Source organism: Bos grunniens, chromosome 5 (assembly GCF_055505025.1).
Source record: "Bos grunniens cultivar Pamir isolate PY7600 chromosome 5, Bosgru_T2T1.0, whole genome shotgun sequence".
NCBI lineage: Eukaryota > Metazoa > Chordata > Mammalia > Artiodactyla > Bovidae > Bos > Bos grunniens.
In genome coordinates, this window is record NC_141169.1 from 42,248,860 (window position 1) to 42,270,582 (window position 21,723).

The window sequence follows — 21,723 nt, forward strand, 5'->3', positions numbered from 1 at the left end:
ACTCAGTGCCTTCTGCCTTTTTCAATTGACCTCCAAATATGTTTAGATTTGTTTTACACAAATATATTTTCCTGTATTTCTTTTGGATCCATATTTTGTTAATCCTTAGCGCTGTTTACCTCTACTTGGAAACTCAAAAAATTCTTCTAGGAAATGTTTTAGAAACTATCCTATATAATAAGTATAACATTAATATACAGAAATGAAATACTCATCTGATTATAGACCTCTCACATGGTAGAAACAAGTGGCAGAAGGCTTTTAATGATAATACCTGTTCATTCCCTGCTTTAGTTTTGTACTCACAAAAATCTTACACAAATATTGGTATTATATTAGTCCACAGTTTACTGTTTACATGATATTTATTAGTGACATGCCTTTCTTATTGATACCAATATCCTACTAAACAATTCTATAAGGGAATGTTTTTTATTGCGCCCTTTATGTTGAGAAAGATGGTCTTAACAGGACATGAATCACCTTTCACATGAGTCACCTTGATAACGAAGTGTTCTTTTAATAGAAAAGTAGCAGAGATTCAACCTAAATTGGACAACTGGCAGAATAGGAGCAAGACACCATTTTATTGAGTCTTTTAACTAAAACAAAGATTTACCTCATAATCTCATCTAGAAAAAAGTCATATTTAATATTTCTCTTTGGGCATATACATCATGTTTGGCTTGAAAAGAAACTGAATCTTGGGATTAGGCCTGAAAAGAATTTAAAGTTTTTCACTGAGCTGACTCCATGTTGGTATCTTCTAGCAGGGGTAAATTTAGGAATTTTGCGCCTAATTTAGGAATTTTGATAACCACTTTGACTTAGATTATTTCTTAACAAGAAAAAACTGCATTTTTCTTCTTAAAATCTTCTATTTTAAATTGAAAAAACATATCAAAATAATTTCATTGAATGAATTTAAGCTTTACACAAAACTTCTAATTTCTGGAAATCAAGTGTTCATGTAAATGGAGCCAAATCAAAAAATCGATTGAAAGACTTTGGAAGATTTTTAAGTCTCATTAATATTCTGAAATCTTTACATGTCACTCTGAATCCTGACTTGAATAAATAATTTTGATGAGTTTTATAATTCCAGTCAAGCTTAAACTGTCAACTTGCTATGCTTTTTCTTGGTAAGCTTTTTAGTGCTGCTAGTTTTAGTTATCAGATATGCTTACCTATTTTTCACATAATAAAATAAGACCTTTAACATTAAATCAAGAATCCTATGTGATTGCATATTTGTTTAAAAGTCTGTCTTGAGTATATTAACTATTTTATATCACTGCGTTGGTTTTAGATAACTGAATTAGCAGGCTATACTGCTCGAGTATACAACATGTTTTGGGTTTTTGATGAAGTAAAAAGAGGCATTTATAAGAGAACTGCTGTCTTGCAAGAGTGTGAAAACCATAGCAAGGGTGGAGCTAACATAGAAATACCCCTCAGTGAGACACTGGAAATCAAAGGTATTAAACTCAAATGTTTTTGTACATCTATATTTTAGGTGTTTATCAACAGAACCAAGGTATTTTAGAAGATAGCTAAGGAACCAACATTTAGTTATTTAAACAATTATTCCTAAAGTTAGTGCTGTATATTGAGGAGTAGTGACTAAAATTATCATAAAAAATACTATACTACTTTTATTTAAGATAAAATGTCTAGAATAATTCCTGGAAACTGTACATATGGCAGAATGATTTTTTTTTTTTGCTTTTAAAATTCAAATAATAGAATTAATGTTATATTATTCTCTTTTATTCTATCATTTGATTTTGTTATTATAGTTTTAAAGATTGTTTTCTATGTCTTTGTTTCCTTTCTGCAGCATTGTTTTTTTTTTTCTGTAGGAAAGTTTAATTTAGAGAAATAAGTAGTTATAAACAATGTAGCTAATACCAGATAGAGTTTATCTTTGCTCTCATTTTGATGTTAACATCATATTATTGTAGAATAATATTTCTGGGAAAGATAGTCCAAATAGATACATCAAAATGTGCAAGTTTACATTAGACTTTGTTTTAGATATAGATATCCATATTTGCATTCATTTCTATAACTTATTACTGTGAATTATCTTTATAGTAAATTTATCTGTTATGCTGCATTATACTTTAAGTTATTTAATTAGCAATAACACATGATACCTTTTGAAATGTAAACTGTTCCTTAACTTATAGGAAAAGTTATTGATGTGGAGCATGGAATTATTTGTGAAAATGTTCCCATAATTACACCAACGGGAGAAGTGGTGGCTTCCAGACTAAACTTCAAAGTAAGATGATATTCAAGAATCTTCTGATTTTTGCCAACACACTAATATAAAAGAACTCAGAATTCTTGTACCTTATATTAAATACTTGGAGGAAGCATATGGAAAGGAGGGGAGATCAAGAAAGGTAGGCATAGTGACTCAATTACAGAATCAGTTACTTCCTCAGAAAGCAGAAAGAAAGAGAAATTTAATTTCTACTGCTTTATTGCCTGGTTGAAAATCAAAATTACAGTACCCTGAGAGCCTAAACAAGGTAACTTTGGGGAGCAATAGGAAATTTCCTCAGAAATTAATATCCAGAAATAAATTCTAATTTTTTTTCCTTATAGGAATTACTCAAGTAATATAAGCCTATATTGTTACATATTTACTAAAATATGAGAGAAGAGGTAATCAGCAAGTTTACATTAAATTTATAAGTTTAACTTATATTTTCAACAACTACATCTTCTATTAGGAAAAAATAATCAGAAGATTCACAAATTTGAATTTAGTTCTTAATTCTGTTGATAATAGTTATTTATTGTTTAATACTCTGTCTTGATTATAAAAACTAAGGTGTAAAAATAGCTAATAAATCTGAGACCCTGATTTAAAGCATTATAAAATTCAAATGTGCATTTTGGAATTCAAATGCAAAATAATTGGCTGATAAGTAGAATGAAGTTATCTGCGCTTAGTTCAATGACATGATTAGACCTAATAACAGAATTAGAAATATGACCATATATGTACATTTAATGATTTTAATGTGAACCTTAGTCTAGGTTTAATTATTTAAAGATGTATTTGCAAATTCATTAGGCTGCTGGAAGAGCATGAGAAGTACTAAACAGAGGGAAATTTTATGTTAATAAAAGTGAGAGAAATTGTGTTTTAACTACAATTTGATTGGGCTCTGTTTTTCAATTTATAGACCTTTAGAGCAGCAATAAGGGGCCACCCTGTGCCTCAGTGGTAAAGAAACCTCCTGCATTGCAGGAGATGCAGGAGATGGGGGTTCAATCCCTGGGTTGGGAAGATCCCCTGCAGTAAGGCAGGGCAACCTACTGCAGTATTCTTGCCTGGAGAATCCTATGGACAAGAGGAGCCTGGTGGGCTACAGTCCATAGGGTTGCAAAGAGTCGGACATGACCGAAGCGACTGAGTCACAGAGCAGTGATGAGTGCTAATGATACAGCATAGTCTTAAATAGACTTAAAATAAAGCCTTTAAAGAGTCCTACACTGCATATTTATCAATACTTTAGCAATTTATATTTTATGAGTTTTGCATGAGGTTTTCATCAGGTTGGGTTTCATAATATCAATTCTGGTTGCTCCCTTTATTAAATAAAGGAAGAGTCTTGAATTCTGCCACCTACTAACTACATTATTGTGGACACATCACACTCTTTCTGTGAAAAAATTCAAAACTCAGTATATTTTTATATAAAATGAAGTTTTAAATAATCTAGTATAAGTGTCATGAATTTGGAGGCCGTGCAAAGGTATATATTAATATAGTATACTTTTATGATAATTGTTTATTTCGAAGTCAGGCAGTTTTATTTAAAGTCTCAGGTTGCTAAAGTATAATAGAAAATTCTGTTCCCTCTACATGGATTAATAAGTAAACAGGTTTCTAGAGGAAAATGTACTCTTTCTTAAGTTTGCCTTTTGGAATTGAAAAACCATTTGGAGAAGAAAATTTTGGTAAATGTAGGAATTCTTTTGCCTAACATTCACTGTTTACTAAACATCAAAAAACTTATGCTAAAAATAATATGAATGTAGAAAAGTCTTCTATTAAACTCAAAATGTGTTAAATTTATGAGAATTCCCAGTAGAGAATGATTCTATTAAATATTTTGCTTACATACCTTTTGTCATGGCACATACCTTTAAAAATCATTTAAAAAGTATATATGCTTCTACAAAGTTAAACTTTCTTAATCCTCTTTCTATTGAAAGAGCAGTGCAAATTACAAAAATAATTTTTTCTGGGTTCTTTCCCAAATATTTTTTAAACTTTATTCTATCAAAATAGCATTTCAGTTTGGCTAAAATTCAGTTCAGTTAAGTTCAGTCATTCAGTCGTGTCCGACTCTTTGTGACCCCATGAATCGCAAAATGCCAGGCTTCCTTGTCCATCACCAACTCCCAGAGTTTACCCAAACTCATGTCCATCGAGTCGGTGATGCCATCCAGCCATCTCATCCTCTGTCGTCCCCTTCTCCTCCTGGCCCCAATCCCTCCCAGCATCAGGGTATTTTCCAGTGAGTCAACTCTTTGCATGAGGTGGCCAAAGTATTGGAGTTTCAGCTTCAGCATCAGTCCTTCCAGTGAACACCCAGGACTGGTCTCCTTTAGGATGGACTGGTTGGATCTCCTTGCAGTCCAAGGGACTCTCAAGAGTCTTCTCCAGCACCACAGTTCAAAAGCATCAATTCTTCTGCACTCAGCTTTCTTCATAGTTCTACTCTCACATCCATACATGATCACTGATAAAACCATAGCCTTGACTAGCCATTACTTTGTTGGCAAAGTAATGTCTCTACTTTTGAATATGCTATCTAGGTTGGTCAGAACTTTGCTTCCAAGGCTACAATTAAGGAGAAAAAATATCTGCAGTCAGATTTTATAGACTCAACCTTGCTCCTGTCGTATGTCCTTGTGTTGCTGCTGCTGCTGCTGCTAAGTCGCTTCAGTTATGTCCGACTCTGTGCAACCCCCATAGACGGCAGCACACCAGGCTCCCCCGTCCCTGGGATTCTCAAGGCAAGAACACTGGAGTGGGTTGCCATTTCCTTCTCCAATGCATGAAAATGAAAAGTGAAAGTGAAGTCACTCAGTTGTGTCTGACTCTTTGCAACCCCATGGACTGCAGCCTACCAGGCTACTCCATCCATGGGATTTTCCAGGCAAGAGTACTGGAGTGGGTTGCCATTGCTTGGCTATCTTTATTGCCTGGAATGCTCTTCTGCCAGATCTGACTTGTTGCTTGTTGTCACAGGCTAAACCAAAATGTTGCCTCCTCAAAGAGGACTTCCCTGAAGCACCTAATCAAAAGAAGCCCCACCCCACCCCACCCCACCAGCTTCACAATGCCACTATGTTTCCGTAATACATCATCCTTTTTTGCTATCACAATAGCATTTATAACTAGTTAATTTTTTGTTCTTGTGTATATTGTAATCTTTGCCATTGAAATACAAGCTACACAAGAACAGAAACTTTGTCTTGGGCAGCACTATATCCTCTGTGCCTAGAAGAGTGTCAAACACATGTCAATATCTGCTAGGGAAATTTCTAATTACTTAGAATATGAATTTGAACCATTTTTGCTTTACATGTACTTATTACATACATTCTTAGTTATTTTATCTAATCTAACCTTCATATCAGCCCTTTTTCCTTCCCATCTTCCCTTTCTCTCCCCACTACCTTCTTTCAACAAAAAGATTTTAGCTTATGTTATACACAGCAAATATTTAATGGATATATATGGAACTGGTTCCTTACACTGACATTATACAAGTAATATGATGCTCTTTTATCTTTGAGTATTAAACATGATATATTCTATATCATGGACACTTAGATATTTGTATCTATACTGTGTGAAGCCACATCTACAGACATACTGTAAATTGCTGCCTCTTGTGTATTCATTTTTAATTTATTTTTCTTAAAATGTATATTTTATTGAAGTATAATTGACTTTCAATGTTTCAGGCGCACAGCAAAGTGATTCAGTTATACATATACACATATATTAATTTTGAAATTATTTTCTATTATAGGTTATTACAAGATATTAACTATAGTTCCCTCTGAAAAGAAAGTGAAAGTTGCTCAGTTTCATCTGACTCTTTGTGACCCCATGCACTATACAGTCCATGGAATTCTCCAGGCCAGAATACTGGAGTGGGTAGCCTTTCCCTTCTCCAGGGGATCTTCCCAACCTAGGGATTGAATCCAGGTCTCCTGCATTGCAGTTGGATTCTTTACCAACTGAGCTATGAGGGTAGCCCATACTATATAGCATAGTTCCCTCTGCTATATGGTAAACCTTTGTTGCTTATTACATATCTATTTTTTTAATTAGAAATCTAGCATTCTACTAGATTCTAACATTCTATCCATACTAAGTCAAAGAAGTGGAATCAAAATGTTATAAATTTTTTAGTTAGGCAAAAATTTGTAAGTTTTTAAAAATATGTATATTATATGTATTTTATATATATATATACATACACATACACACAAAAGCTTTTCTACTATGCTTAATAAAGGCTTGAGAAAAAACATTAAGAACAAAAGTAGACATAGAAAAGTGATAAACATAAGCTAAATGAAATGGGAGCACTGAATATGAAATAGAAAAAAACGAAACAAACTAGATAAAAGTAAAATATCATCATATAGTCCAGTTGGTTTTAAACATGACTGCTTATTAGAAACATATCTGGAGATCTGGATTAAAAAAGCAGTGCAATACCTGGGCATTTGTAATTTTCAAAAGATTTTAAGATAATTCTGATATGCATCTGGATTTTAAAAAGTGATTTCAGGTTTTTCTATTAAATCCTAACTTTGGAGATATAGAATTCCATTATTTTTCTGTTGACCAATCATGATACAATGGTATTAAGTGAGTAATGGTTACATAGTCACAATAATAAAAGATAATTATCAGTTTTCATGATCAATATCCAGACAAAAAATAAAAGATAATTACAATTGCAAGTCATAATGGAAACGTGAATAACTTAACAATATAAAAAAATTTTTGTTCAAATTGGGGGAGGGGTGGTCAAGCAGAGTGAGTGATAACTGGAAGTCCATACATGCACATGTTTTCATCTGCCCAACCAGTCTATGTCTTTTGGTTGGTGCATTTAATCCATTTACAGAAGTAATTATTGATATGTATGATCCTATTACCATTTTCTTAATTGTTTTGGTATTTTTTTTCCTATAGGTCTTTTCCTTCTCTTGTTTCCTGCCTAGAGAAGTTCCTTTAGCATTCATTTTAAAGCTGGTTTCGTGGTGCTGAATTCTCTTAAATTTGCTTGTCTGGAAAGCTTTTGATTTCTCCCTCACATCTGAATGAGAGTCTTGCTGGGTAGAGTATTGTGGTCTGTAGGCTCTTCCCTTTCATCACTTTAAATATATCATGCCATTCCCTTCTGGCTTATAGGGTTTTCATTGAGAAATCAGCTGATAGTGTGATGGGAGTTCCCTTGTATGTTATTTGTCATTTTTCCCTTGCTGATTTGAATATTTTTTCTTTGTCTTTAATAAGTTTTTGACAGCTTGATTACTGTATGCCTCAGTGTGTTCCTCCTTGGATTTATTCTACCTGGGATTTTCTGTGCTTCCTAGACTTGGTTGACTATTTCCTTTCCCATATTAAGGAAATTTTCAGCTATTATCTCTTCAAATATTTTCTCAGATCCTATTTCTCTCTCTTCTTCTGGGACCCCTATAATGTGAATCTTGGTTTGTTTAATGTTGTCCCAGAGTCTCTTAGGCTGCCTTCATTTCTTTTCATTCTTTTATCTATATTCTGTTCTGCGGCAGTGATTTCTACAATTCTGTCCTCCAGGTTGTTTATCTGTTCTTCTGCCTATAATTCTGCTATTAATTCCTTCTAGTATATTATTAATCTCTGTTTGTTTATCCTTTAGTTCTTGTAGGTCTTTGGTAAATATTTCTTGCATCTTCGCCATTGTTTTTCTGAGATCTTGCATCATCTTCTCTATCATTATTCTGAATTATTTTTCTGAAAGTTTGCCTATCCCAACATAATTTAGTTGGTTTTCTGGGGCTTTTATCTTGTCCCTTCATCTGGGACATAACTTTCTGCTTTTTCATCCTGATTAACTTTCTGTAAGATGGTTTTTGTTTAGCTGCTGTGGGACTGCTGCTTCTTGCTTCTTCTGTCTGCCCTCTGATAGATGAGGCTTCCTGATGGGAGGGATTGGCAGTGGGAAAAACTGGGTCTTGCTCTGGTGGACAGGGCCTTGCTCAGTAAAGTTTTAATCTAATTATCTGCTGATAGGAGGGGTTGGTTCCCCTCCCTGATAGTTGTTTGGCTGTAAGTGATCTAGCCCTGGGGTCTGTGGTCTCTCTGATAGGGTTAAACCCCAAGAGGGCTTACACCAAGGGAGACCTTCCTAGCCTGCTGCTGCCAGTGCCCTTGTTCTTATAGTGAGTCCCTGCTGACCCAGGCCTCCACAGGAGGCCCTCCAACTCTAGCAAGTAGTTTTGGTTCAGTCTCCTGTGGGGTCACTACTCCTTTTCTCTGGGTATTGGTGTGCACAAGACTTTGTTTATGCCCTCCATTACTGGAGTCTTTGTTTCCCTCAGTCATGTAGAAGTCCTATAATCAAATTCTACTGGCCTTCAAGGCCGATTCCCTGGGGATTCCCAGTCCCTTTGTCAGATTCCCCAGGCTGGGAAGCCTGATGTAGTATTCAGAACCTTCTTAACAGTTGGAGAACTTCCTTGGTATTATTGTTCTCCAGTTTCTGGGTCACCCACTTGGCAGGTATGGGATTTGATTTTATCACGATTGAGCCCCCCTCTCCTACTGTCTTGCTGTGGCTTCTTCTTTGTCTTTGGAAGTGGGGTATCTTTTTTTGGTGAGTTCCAGCATCCTCCTCTCGATGGTTGTTCAACAGCTAGTTGCAATTTTGGTGCTCTCATAGAAGGAAATGAGCACATGCCTTCTACTCTGCCATTTTGAACCAGAAGCCTATAATCATTTTTTAATCACTGATGATAAAATATCATTTATTCTAAAAAGTAAATCAAATTTTTGAATGATGTTTCTTTTTCTTGATCTTCACAATACCTTTTAAATACCAGATTGATAATTTCTTGATTCTATTGGGTGGAATGGGAGCTCATGAAATTCAGCTGTTTAAATTTAAATGATAAATAAGATGAAAGATTCTAAGAAAAGTATCCAATCAACATGGATATGTTGTTTTTTTATGTGTGTGTGTGTGTATATATATATGTGTATATATATATATTTTTTTGTTTGTTTGTTTGTTTTAATTCATCCATAGGCATTAGACTATATTACAGTCCTCATGCTTATTTCTGTCTTAATTTGGTAAACCTATTTTCTCTCTCTGTGAATAAAGGAAAATTAGGTTCATTTTATATCTCTCATTATGTTCTTTTATAATTTCTATAACATTTCAGACTACTGAATTAAACAACCTAGCTAGCTCTTAGAAAAACTAGTTTGTAGCTAGTTAACTTCAACTTACAAATACAGCAAAGTTGTATTTTAATTAAGTTTCATCAAATATTAATATTAAATAAATTTAATCTATTCTAATTTAAATTAAATTTTTACAGTTTCTTATTCCCACATGATAATGTTCCTTAATATCTGTGTAGTATGTGATGACAAAACCACAATGAAAATTTGGGGAAGTGAGTGCTCATTTCAAGGAGATCCATTATCTTTGGAACTGGACTGTTTTGTGATGCTTTTAGCTTCAGAGCCAAATTTGATATTCTCAATCCTGGATATATTTATCTTTTATTTCTTTTCCTAGGTTATCATGTGTTTAAAAGTTTTTAAAAATCACTTTTAAATGCTGACAGATGAAATAATTTTTAAATATTGTAATTCCTAATTTTATCTCTTATTGTAGGTAGAAGAAGGAATGCATCTTTTGATAACTGGTCCCAATGGTTGTGGGAAAAGTTCTCTCTTCAGAATTTTAAGTGGGCTCTGGCCTGTCTATGAAGGAGTCCTATATAAACCACCTCCACAACATATGTTCTATATTCCACAAAGGTGGGTAAAGTTTTTTATATCACAAGGAAAAATTTTCTTTTGCTTTTGAATTAATTATCTTGATTCTTTAAGCTCTTCTGCAAGTAATCTTTCAAGCATTTTTTTGAGATAAACTATTAAGGAAATAAATATTATCCTAAAAATTTTTGTTACTGCTTTGACTACAGTAGTGTCCAGGAAAATACCAATTCTTTTCATTTTCACTTCTTATTGTAATGAACACTCAAAGACTATAGACGTTAGCCTCAAGAAATAATAGGCTAGTCCAAAGAATAATTATATTGCTTTAGACATAATCTCTAATATCTCTTCTCACAAAAATAAATAGTACTTGAATAATATGCTAGTCTTTTCATAAAGCTGCATATACTTATATGTTCTGAAATTATTCACTTATGTTTTCAGAGCCTCTGTATAGTAATCTTTATCACAGTTCTATGTAATCAATTAATGATTTAGAACTACCTTAATTAAAAATATTTTACTTTAAGAGTGAATGTAAAAGTAAGCATAGAAATATTTAAAAGTAAAATTTTTCATCTGAAATTTTTAGCTATCTTCCTTCATAACAATGTACAGATGTCTAAACAGAAACTTATACCTGAAAATTTAGAATATTCATTGTGGATGAGACAGTTAAATTTAAAGAAGAAACAGATCTCATGTTCATCTAACCCAGTAATTTTTCCCACCTTAGGTTAGGCTGACATCATAAAAGTACTTCTACTGTGCTAGAGGACTATTCTGTGGGGCCTAATCAAGCACCTATGCTGGAATTGTAGTATAAGAGCAAACATAAAAGTTCCAGTAAATGTGTGCTATCACGTCTCTTTTGTTCCTTTTCCTTTGTCAGAAAGTGTTCGCACCATCCTGCCCACTGGACTAATTTTTAGATCTTATATTACAGCTATGCAGATGAGTTTTTGTGGCACTTTTTCCCTAAAGTAAAACCTATCATAGTAGTATTAAGCTATCTGAAGTGTAGAATGATGAACTGTATTAGCAATAAGAAAATATTGAATGTGAGCAGTGCTGTGAATACTTGTCTTTAACACAAAGTAGATAACATCTGTGATTCCAGAATTATTGAATCTTTCTGTATTTCTTTTGGGAAACCTTCTGGATCTGAAAACTAAATAGTAGTGCCAAAGTTTAAGTTTCAGGTATTAATACATTAAGTAGACGGATTTTGATTTTCTATTTATGTTATGAAGCATAAAATTGTGAGGAAAATATTCTGTTATAGCATAGAATCAACTCCTTTAATGCAAATAGAATTATATACATAAATTTTATATTTTGAGCTATTTAAGATTTCATTTGTAAAATAAAAACAGTTCTCAAATATAGCTATAACCTGAGCAATAAAAGACATTTCCAAGACTTAAAAAGTGCCTAATTAGCAAAGTCATCCTTCAGAAATGAAGGAAAAAGACTTTCCCAGACAAACAAAAGAGGAGGGAATTCATCTCCATTAGATCTGCCTTACAGGAAATGATAACAACAGTTTTTCAAATTGAAATGAAATGATGCTAATTAGTAGCATGAAAACACATAAAAATATACAATATTAGTAAATGTAAATATATACTCAAATTCATAATACTCTAATACTGCATTATGGTGGTGTGTTAACTATCTCTTAGTATGAATGTTAAAAGATAAGAGTATTAAAATTACTATAGCTAGTATAATTTATTAATGAACACACAATATAAAAACAGGCAAATTGTGATGTTATAAACATAAAGGGGGGAGAGTAAAAGGGTAGAGGTTTTATATGCAATTGAAGTAGTTAATATAAAACTTGTAAGATGTTTTAGATATGCTTCATAGGAACCACCAGGGTTTCCCCAGTGGCTCAGCAGGTAAAGAAACATTCTGCAGTGTAGGAGACACAGGGACTGAGTTCAGTCCCTGGGTCAGAAAGATCCTCTTCAGGAAGAAATGGCAACCCGCTCCAATATTCTTACCTGGAGAATCCCATGGACAGAGGAGCCTGGCAGGCTGCAATCCATGGGGTCACAGAGTCGGACACGAATGAGCATGCACAAATTCATAGGAGCCACAAAGTAAAAACCTAAAGTAGATTTACAATAGATAAAGATAAGGGAATTAGAGCATAACACTATAGAAATCACCAATTCACAAGGAAAGGCTACATGAGAGGAAGAAAGGAACAAGGGACAAAGCAACCAGAAAGCAATAACATGGCATTAGTAAGTCCTTATCTGTCAATGATTAGTTTAAATGTAAATATACTGACTTATACTGACAAAAATGGCTAAAAGATATACTTTACACTGGTTACAAGACAACCACCTCGGCTTTAAAGACACACATAGACTGAAAATGAAGGGATGGAAACAAGGTATTCCATCTAAATGGAAACCAAAGGAGAACAAGGGTGGCTACACTTATATTAGAAAAATCAGATTTTAAGCCAAAAATGCTAAAAAGAGACAAAGAAGGTCATTATATAATGACAGTGGGATTAATTCATCAAGAAGATATAACAGTTGTAATATATATGCACTCTATATCAGAACACCTTAACATATTAAGCAAATACCGACAGATCTGAAAGGAGATAGACAAAAATACATTAATAGTTGGGAACATCAGTACCCCACTTTGGATGGTGGGTAAATCATCCAGACAGAAAATCAACAGGGAAATATTAGACTTGAACCATATTTTAGACCAAATGTACTTAGCAGACAAATACAGACATTCTATTCAACAGCAGTAGATTGAGTAGAACTTCTCAATCACATATGGGACATTCTCTAGCATATTTTATGATATGGTACAAAATAAATCTTAGCCAATTTAAGACTGTTGAAGTCATACCAAGTATTTTTCCCTTCATAATGCTATGAAACAAAGCCTATAAGAGGAGGAGGGCTGAAATTTTTACAAATATGTGGAAATTAAAACACTCCTGAGCAACCAGTGAGTCAAAGAAGGAATCAAAAAAGAAATTAAGAAATATATTGAAAAAAACGAAAATGGAAACACAATATATGAAAATCTATGGAATGTGGCAATAGCAGTTCTAAGAAGGATGCTTATAGAAATAAATGTCTAAGTTAAGAAAACAAGAGATCTCAAGTAAACCTAACTTAACAGTTCAAGGATCTAGAAAAAGGGTAACAAAGTCCAAAGTTTGAAAGAGGAAGGAAATAACAAAAAGGGAAGAAATAAATGAAATAGAGACCAGAAAACAAAAGGAAAAGATCAATAAAAACTAAGAAATAATTATTTGTAAAAATAATATGAGTGAACCTTTAGCTGGACTAACAAAGAGGCAAAAAGAATAAATAAAATCAGAAAGAAGAGAGTATTACCACAGAAATACACAGGATCATTAGACTACTATAATAATAAGAACAATAATATGCCACAAACTAGAAACCTAGAAGAAATGGTTAAATGTTTACAAACATAAAATTTACCAAAACTGAATCATGAAGAAGTAAAAAAACATCAGTAACAAGTATGGAAATTGAATCAGTAATCTAAAATCCCCCTGAAACAAAAACCAGTTGGTTTCTAACAGTTGTTGTTCAGTTGTTAAGTCGTGTCCGACTCTTTGTGACCCCATTGACTGTAGCATGCCAGGCTTCCCTGCCCTTCACTATCTCCCAGAGTTTGCTCAGACTCATGTCCATTCAGTCAGTGGTGCCATCCAACCATCTCATTCTCTGTCGCCCCCTTCTCCTCTTGCCCTCAATCATTCCCAGTGTGAGGGTCTCTTCCAGTGAGTGAGCTCTTGGCATTAGGTGGCTAAAATATTGAAGCTTCAGCTTCAGCATCATTTCTTCCAATAAATATTCAGAGTTGATTTCCTTTAGGATTGACTGGTTTGATCTCCTTGCAGTCCAAGGGACTCTCAAGAGTCATCTCCAGCACCACAGATAAAAAACCTCAATATTTCTGCACTCATCATTCTTTATGTTCCAACTCCCACATTGGTACACGACTACTGGAAAAACCATGGTTTTGACTGTATGGATCTTTGTCAGCAAAGTGATGCCTCTGCTTTTTGATATGCCATCTAGGTTTGTCATAGCTTTTCTTCCAAGGAGCAAGCATCTTTTAATTTCATGGCTGCAGTCACCATCAGCAGTGATTTTGGAGCCCAAGAAAATGAAATCTGCCACTGTTTCTATTTTTTCTCCATTTATTTGCCATGAAGTATGGGAATAGATGCTGTATTCTTAGTTTTTTGAATGTTGAGTTTTAAGTCAGCTTTTTCACTCTCCTCTTTGATCTCTATCAAGAGACTTTGGTTCCTCTTCACTTTCTGCCATTAGGATGGTATCATCTGCATATCTCAGGTTGTTATTTCTCCCAGCAATCTTGATTCCAGCTTGTGCTTCATCTATCCTGGCATTTTGCATGATGTATTCTGCATATAAGTTAAATAAACAGGGTGACAATATACAGTCTTGACTTACTCCTCTCCAAATTTTGAACCAGTCCTTTGTTCCATGTCTGGTTCTAACTGTTGCTTCTTGGCCTATATGACATGCTACAGTCAATGGGGTCGCAAAGAGTCGGACACAACTTAACAACTGAACAAGTATGGTGGTCTGGTATTTCCATCTCTTTATGATTTTTTCCACAGTTTGTTGTGATCCACACAGTGAAAGGCTTTAGCAAGGTCAGTTAGGTAGCAATATATATTTTTCTGGAATTCTCTTGCTTTTGCTATGATACAGTGGGCATTGGCAATTTGAGATCTGATTTATCTGCCTTTCCTAAATCCAGCTTGTACATCTGGAAGTTCTTGGTTCAAATACTGTTGAAGTCTAGTTTGTAGGATTTTGAGTATTACCTTACTAGCATGTGAAATGAGTGCAATTGGATGGTAGTTTGAACTCTGGCTTTGTCCTTTGGGATTGGAATGAAAACTGATTCTTTTCCAGTCCTGAAGCCACTGATGAGTTTTCCAAATTTGCTGGCATATTGAGTGCAGCACTTTCACAGCATCATCTTTTTGGATTTGAAATAGCTCCACTGGAATTCCATCACCTCAACTAGTTTTGTTCATAGTAATGCTTCCTAAGGCCCACTTGACTTCATACTCCAGAATGTCTGGCTCTAGGTGAATGACCACACATGGTTATCTGGGTCATTAAGACCTTCTTTGTATAGTTCTGTGTATTCTTGCCACCTCTTCTCAATCTCTTCTGCTTCTGTTATGTCCTTGCTTTTTCTCTCCTTTATTGTATCCATATATGCAGGAAATGTTCCCTGGGTATCTCTAATTTTCTTGCAGAGCTCTCTTGTCTTTCCCATTTTATTTTTTTCCTCTGTTTCTTTAAATTGTTCATTTAAGAAGGCTGTCTTATGTTTCCTTGCTATTCTTTGGAACGCTGCATTCAGTTGTGTATATCTTTCCTCTTCTCCTTTGCGTTTCACTTCTTTTTTTTTCTCAGCTATTTGTAAGGCCTCCTCAGACAACCATTTTGCCTTCTTGCATTTCTTCTTTGGGATAGTTGTGGTCGCTGCCTCCTGTACAATGTTATGAACATCATCCATAGTTCTTCAGGCACTCTATCAAATCTAATCCCTTGAATCTATTTGTCACTTCCACTGTGCAATTATAAGGGATTTGATTTAGATCATACTTGAATGGCTTAGTGGTTTTCCCTTCTTTCTTCAATTTAAGCCTGAATTTTGCAATAAGGAGGTATGTTCTGAACCACTGTTAGCTCCCAGTCTTGTTTTTGCTGACTGTATATAGCTTCTCCATCTTCGGCTGCAAAGAATATAATCGATCTGATTTTGATATTGAGTATCTGGTGATGTTCATGTGTAGAGTCATCTCTTTTGTCATTGGAAGAGGATGGTTACTATGACCAGTGTGTTCTATTGGCAAAACTCTGGTAGCCTTTGCCCTACTTCATGTTGTACTCCACGTCCAAACTTGCCTATTACTTCAGGTATTTCTTGACTTCCTACTTTTCATTCTAATCCTCTATGATGGTTTCACTGGTGAATTCTAACAAACATTTAAAGAGGAATTAATAATAATCTCCTCAAATTCTTCAAAATATTGAAGAGGGAATATTCCCAAACCCATTTTGTGAGGCCAGCATTACCTTGTTACCAAAGCCAGTTAAGGACATTGCAAGAAAAGAAAGCCACAGATCAATATCCATGATGAATACAGATGCAAAACTTCTCAGCAAAATATTAGAAAACTGAATTTAACAACGATTAAAAGGGACATACCCTGTTCAACTGGGATTTATCCCTGGGGTGCACAGGTAGTTTAACATTGCAAATAAAGAAATATGATACTAGAATGAAAGACAAATATCATATGTGGCAGAAAAAGCATTTGACAAAATGTACATTCTTTCATAATAAAAATTCTCAACAAGCTGCATATAGAAGGAACATACTTCAACATAATAAAGGCCGCATATGACAGACTCAGAGATTATATCACATTCAATGGTGAAAGATTGAAAGCTTTCCCTCTAAGATGAGGAACAACACTAGGGTGCCTACTCTGACCATTCTCATTCAATAAAGTACTGGAAGCTTATAGTAATCAGGCAAGACAAAGAAAAGGCATTCAAATTAGAAAGCAAAGGTGAAATTATCTGTGTTTTCAAATAATATGATCTTACATAGAGAAAGTCCTAAAGATTTCACCAGAAACATTTAGTACAAGTCAATGAATTCAGTAAAAATTGAAGGATACAAAATCAGCATACAGAAATCGATTGTCCATGTCCCATGTTCATGAATTGAAATAATGTTATTAAAATATCCATACTGCACTAGATCATCTATAGATTCAACACAATTCCTATGGAAATTCCAATGGCATTTTCCACAGAAATAGGAAAAACTATCCTAAAATTTTTGTGGGTACATAAAAGACCCCAAATAGCCAAAGCAATCATAAGAAAGAAAAAAATGGCTGGAAACCTAACACTTCCTGTTTTCAAATGCTGTTAGAAAGCTATAGTCATGAAAACAGTGTGGTGAGTGAAGTCGCTTAGTCGTGTCCAACTCTTTGCGACCCCATGGACTGTAGCCTATCAGTCAGGCTCCTATGTCCATGGGATTTTCCAGGCAAGAGTGCTGGAGTAGATTGCCATTTCCTTCTCCAGGGGATCTTCCTGACCCAGGCATTGAACCCGGGTCTCCTGCATTGCAGGCAGATGCTTTACCATCTGAGCCACCAGGGAAGCTAGTCATGAAAACAGTATGGTACTAGTATAAAAATAGACATAGACCAATGAAACAGAATGAAGGACCCAGAGATAAATGCCTACATATGGTCAATTATTACTTGCCAAGAGAGTAAAGACTATTCAAGGATAGTCTCTTCAATAAATGGTATTGGCAAAACTGGATAACTATATGCAGAAAATGAAATTGTACTTCTTCCTTACACCGCTAACAAAAATGAACTTGAAATGGATTAAATACCTAAAATTAAGGCCAGAATTCATAAAACTCTTAGAGGAAAACATTGAAAAAACTCTTTGACATTGATCTGGCAATGATTTTTGAATATGACACCAAAAGTACAAGCAATAAAAGCATAAGTCAATAGGTAGAACTACATCAAATTAAAAGTCTACACAGTGAAGGAAACCATCAACAAAATTAAACCCAACCTATGGAATAGGAGGAAATATTTGCAAATCATGTCTGGTAAGCTGTCAATATCCACAATATATAAGGAGCTCATACAACACAAAAGGGAAAAAACTTGTAGTTTAAAAATGGACAGAGGTTTTGAATAGACATTTTCCCAAAGATGTACAGTTTATCCAACAGATACATGAAAATGTACTCAGTCTTACTAATCATCAGAGAAATGCAAGTCAAAACCACAATGAGATATAACCTCACACCTGTCAGAATGGCTCATCTCAAAAGATAAGAAATAACAAGTGTTGGCAAGGATGTGGAGAAAAGAAAACCTCTATCAACTCCTAGTAAGAATGTAAGTTGGTGGAACCACTATGGAGAACAGTATGGAGATTCTTCAGAAAATTAAAAATAGAGCTACTATGTAATTTGCAATCCCATGTTCACTGAGGCATTATTCACAATAGCCAAAACATGAAAACAAAGTAAGTGTCTATTAACAGATGAATGGAAAGATGTGGTATGTATTTATATACAATGGAATATCCTTAGGCCATGAAAAAGGAAATCCTGCCATTTGTGACAATGTAATGGCATAAGTCTGACAGAGAAAGATAAATACTATATTGATATCATCTATATATGGAATCTAAAACAGCTAAACTTGTATAAACAGAGTAGAATTGTGGTTACCAGGGGATAGAGAGTTTGAGGGATGGGGAGATATTGGTTCAAAACACAGACTTACAGTTAGAAGTTGAATAAGTTCCAGAAATTTGACTCACATCATTGTGATTAGAGTTAATAGTAACAAATTACATACTGGAAGTTGTTAAACAGTAGGCCTTTCATATTCTCACCACAAAAAGAAGTGGCAATTATGTGAGTAATAGATGTGTCAGGTATTGCTACAGTGATAATTATTTTGCTATATGTAAGTGTATGAAATCAACAGGTTTATAACTTGAACTTAACATAAAGTTGTATGTCACTTTTGTCTCAGTAAACATGGAAAAAATGCCACTGAGCTGTATAATTAAAAATGGTTAATATGGTAAATTTTATTTTATGTGTATTTTATTGCAGTTTTTAGAAGTGGAAAAAAAAAGAGAAAATAGTACTTAAATTCCAGTCTTTGCTCTCAGGATAACTAACTATGTTATTCTGCAACAAACATAAATCACTAGGAAACTTTTTCTTAGTTATGAAATTTACTGTTCCCTAGGCAAAAGCAATGGCAACCCATTCCAGTACTCTTGCCTGGGAAATCCCATGGATGGAGGAGCCTGGTAGGCTATAGGCCATGGGGTGGGAAGGAGTTGGACATGACTAAGCGATCACTTTCACTTTTCACTTTCATGCATTGGAGAAGGAAATGGCAACCCACTCCAGTGTTCTTGCCTGGAGAATCCCAGGGATGGGGGAGCCTGGTGGGCTGCCGTCTATGAGGTTGCACAGAGTCAGACACGACTGACGTGACTTAGCAGCAGCAGCAGCAGGCAAAAAATCAACTACAACTTAGTTAAGAACAAATGAGAATGAAAGTCTATTTCTTAAGGTTAAAATTTTCAAATGATTAATGTTAAAATTAATTTTATCTTGATTACAGAGTTTCTAGAAACTTGAGAATTTGTATTTATATTTAGAATTCTATAGGACCAATATCTTGCAAAAGAGCATAGAATTTATTTAAATGTATATGTAAACTAAGAGGTCCTAAACGTAGTATTTACGTCTAATATTCTAAAAGCTACTGATTTTTCAAAAAGGTTTCGAAATAATCTTATGAGTCTTTATGATTTAAAAGAAAGCTGCTACAACCTATTTCAAAATAATTGTCAATAGATAATCTTTTCTTGTTAGGATATTCTCATTAATGAATATTATCTAGTATCTTATTGCATAGATGCTATATAATTTATAGCAATAGAATGTAGCTTAAGTACTAATTTGGCAGAAAAAAAAACTGTAAATTAAACATAAAATTAAGTCTTATGTACCTACAGAACAAATTTCATAAGTCACAAACAGACCTTTGTAATCCCCTGTTTTCACTTTTTGTGATTTAGACTTCTTGGTAGAGGATCAGTCTCCTTATACAACGATCAAACATAAATTCATTGTTATTTTCATGCAGAAAAAGAGTGGGTTTAGTTAAAGTGGATTTCTAATAATGCCATGTAATGTACAGAAAAAAAAAGTAAACAGGGTAAAAATGTTCTGAGTAAGTATATTAGGACTACTTATTTTTGTAATGAAAATTTCAGAGAATTTGAAGAGCTTCTGTGGGTCAGTTTACAAGTTGGGAGACCTGAATTCCTAAGAAACTGTGAAATCAGCTCAAATATTTTCCCAATTAATGTCTTCTGATACTTCAGCAATGTTAATAATGAAAGCCAGATAAAAGAAAATCAGGGCTTTGGGTTCAAGAAAAAAAAAAAATTATACTAGATAAATTCGTTTCAAAGCAGTTTCCTCTCATCCCATAATCATCAATGATTGGATATGAAAACCGTTTGAGCATTTGACACATTTTAGCAAAGAACATTTCCTCTATAATGTAGATTTAGCCACTTTAAATCTGTGGAATGGTGGATAATAAAATGCTTAGTTTTGCTCAGATAGTACTTAAACTGTTTTGGCAATTTTAGGCTCTTTGAGGGGCTTTCTGGGTAGCTCAGCTGATAAAGAATCCACCTGCAATGCAGGAGACCCTAGTTCGACTCCTGGGTTGGGAAATTCCCCTGAAGAAGGGATAGTCTACCCACTCCAGTATTATTGGGCTTCCTGGTGTCTCAGATGGTAAAATCTGCCTGCAATTCAGGAGACTGGGGTTTCATCCCTGGGTTGGGAAGATTACCTGAAGGAAGGCATGGCAACCCACTCTAGTATTCTTGCCTGGAGAATCCCCATGGACAGAGGAGCCTGGCAGGCTATAGTCCATTGGTTGCAAAGAGTTGTACATGACTGAGCCACTAAGCACAGCACAGGCTGTTGAGATTGAATTTCCTGAGCAGTGTGGTTGTCCTCTTTAAATTGTTAATTGAAACTCATTGTTCCCCTCTGTGTTAGCCATCTGACCCTCAGGAAAATTCTTACACTTGAATACAGATCCTGAATTTCTTTTGTCAATTCTTGAGGCACTTTTACTGTCTTCTCACCACTTAAAGGCTGATTTATCATCTCTTTACCAGCTGAGTTATCAGAGAAATTATCAGGGCTTCCCTAGTGGCTCAGTTGGTAAAGAATCTGGCTGCAATGAGGAGATCCAATTTCGATCCCTGGGTCGGGAAGATCCCTTGGAGAAGGAAATGGCAACCCACTCCGGTGCTCTTGCCTCGAGAATTCCATGGACAGAGGAGCGGGACAGGCTGCAGTCCATGGAATCCCCAAAAGTTGGACACAACTGTGCAACTAACTTTCACTTTTATGATCTCTTGCTTTCACTAATCTACGATTTTATGGCTTATTAGTTACTTAGTAATTCCCTAGTGTATCTCTGTCTTCAGCCATTAAAGACTCTGAAGCCCAACCTTCATTTGTTTAGTTCACTTGCTAACAAAATACTATTATATGCTAACACTTACCAAAATGGAAAATTGAAACATTTGATGGGGGTTAGGGAAACACTGGGTGAAGGAGGGAAGAAGGAAAGTAGGAAGACAGAGATGGAGGATGGAAGGAAGTGCAGGAAGCAAGACAAAAAATAATTGGTGTTTACTAACGAAAAGCAGGAAAGCCTTGGGTTCCTTTGTAGTACTTTGTTTTTTCCCCCCATTTCCCAGAGTATCAGTTGTATACATCACATATTTCTCCCCAGCAACAGTCTCCAGTTTGGCAACAACCCACCATGTAATTCTGTTCCCAAAGCTCCTGCTGTCACTACCCTCTCTTGTTAGAAGTATCCAGGGAGAGAAATGTTGACCATGATCTTCCTACTATTGTAAACTTTATGCCGAAATACACACTAAGGCCAACAGATTTAAAATAGATTCAGA

General features: G+C 34.8%; 1 protein-coding gene across 3 annotated transcripts in view; it reads left to right on the forward strand.

Moving 5' to 3' along the window:
* Positions 1 to 21,723, forward strand: part of ABCD2 (ATP binding cassette subfamily D member 2) — an 87,805-nt gene that overhangs the window by 14,041 nt on the left and 52,041 nt on the right. The window contains exons 4-6 of one of the 3 annotated variants that reach the window (XM_086399924.1): positions 1,310 to 1,478; positions 2,193 to 2,287; positions 9,951 to 10,096. In XM_086399924.1, coding sequence (XP_086256050.1) covers positions 1,310 to 1,478; positions 2,193 to 2,287; positions 9,951 to 10,096 — 410 coding nt within the window. The remainder of the gene's footprint in view (positions 1 to 1,309; positions 1,479 to 2,192; positions 2,288 to 9,950; positions 10,097 to 21,723) is intronic. The other 2 variants (XM_086399925.1, XR_015163768.1) reach the window with 2 other exon arrangements.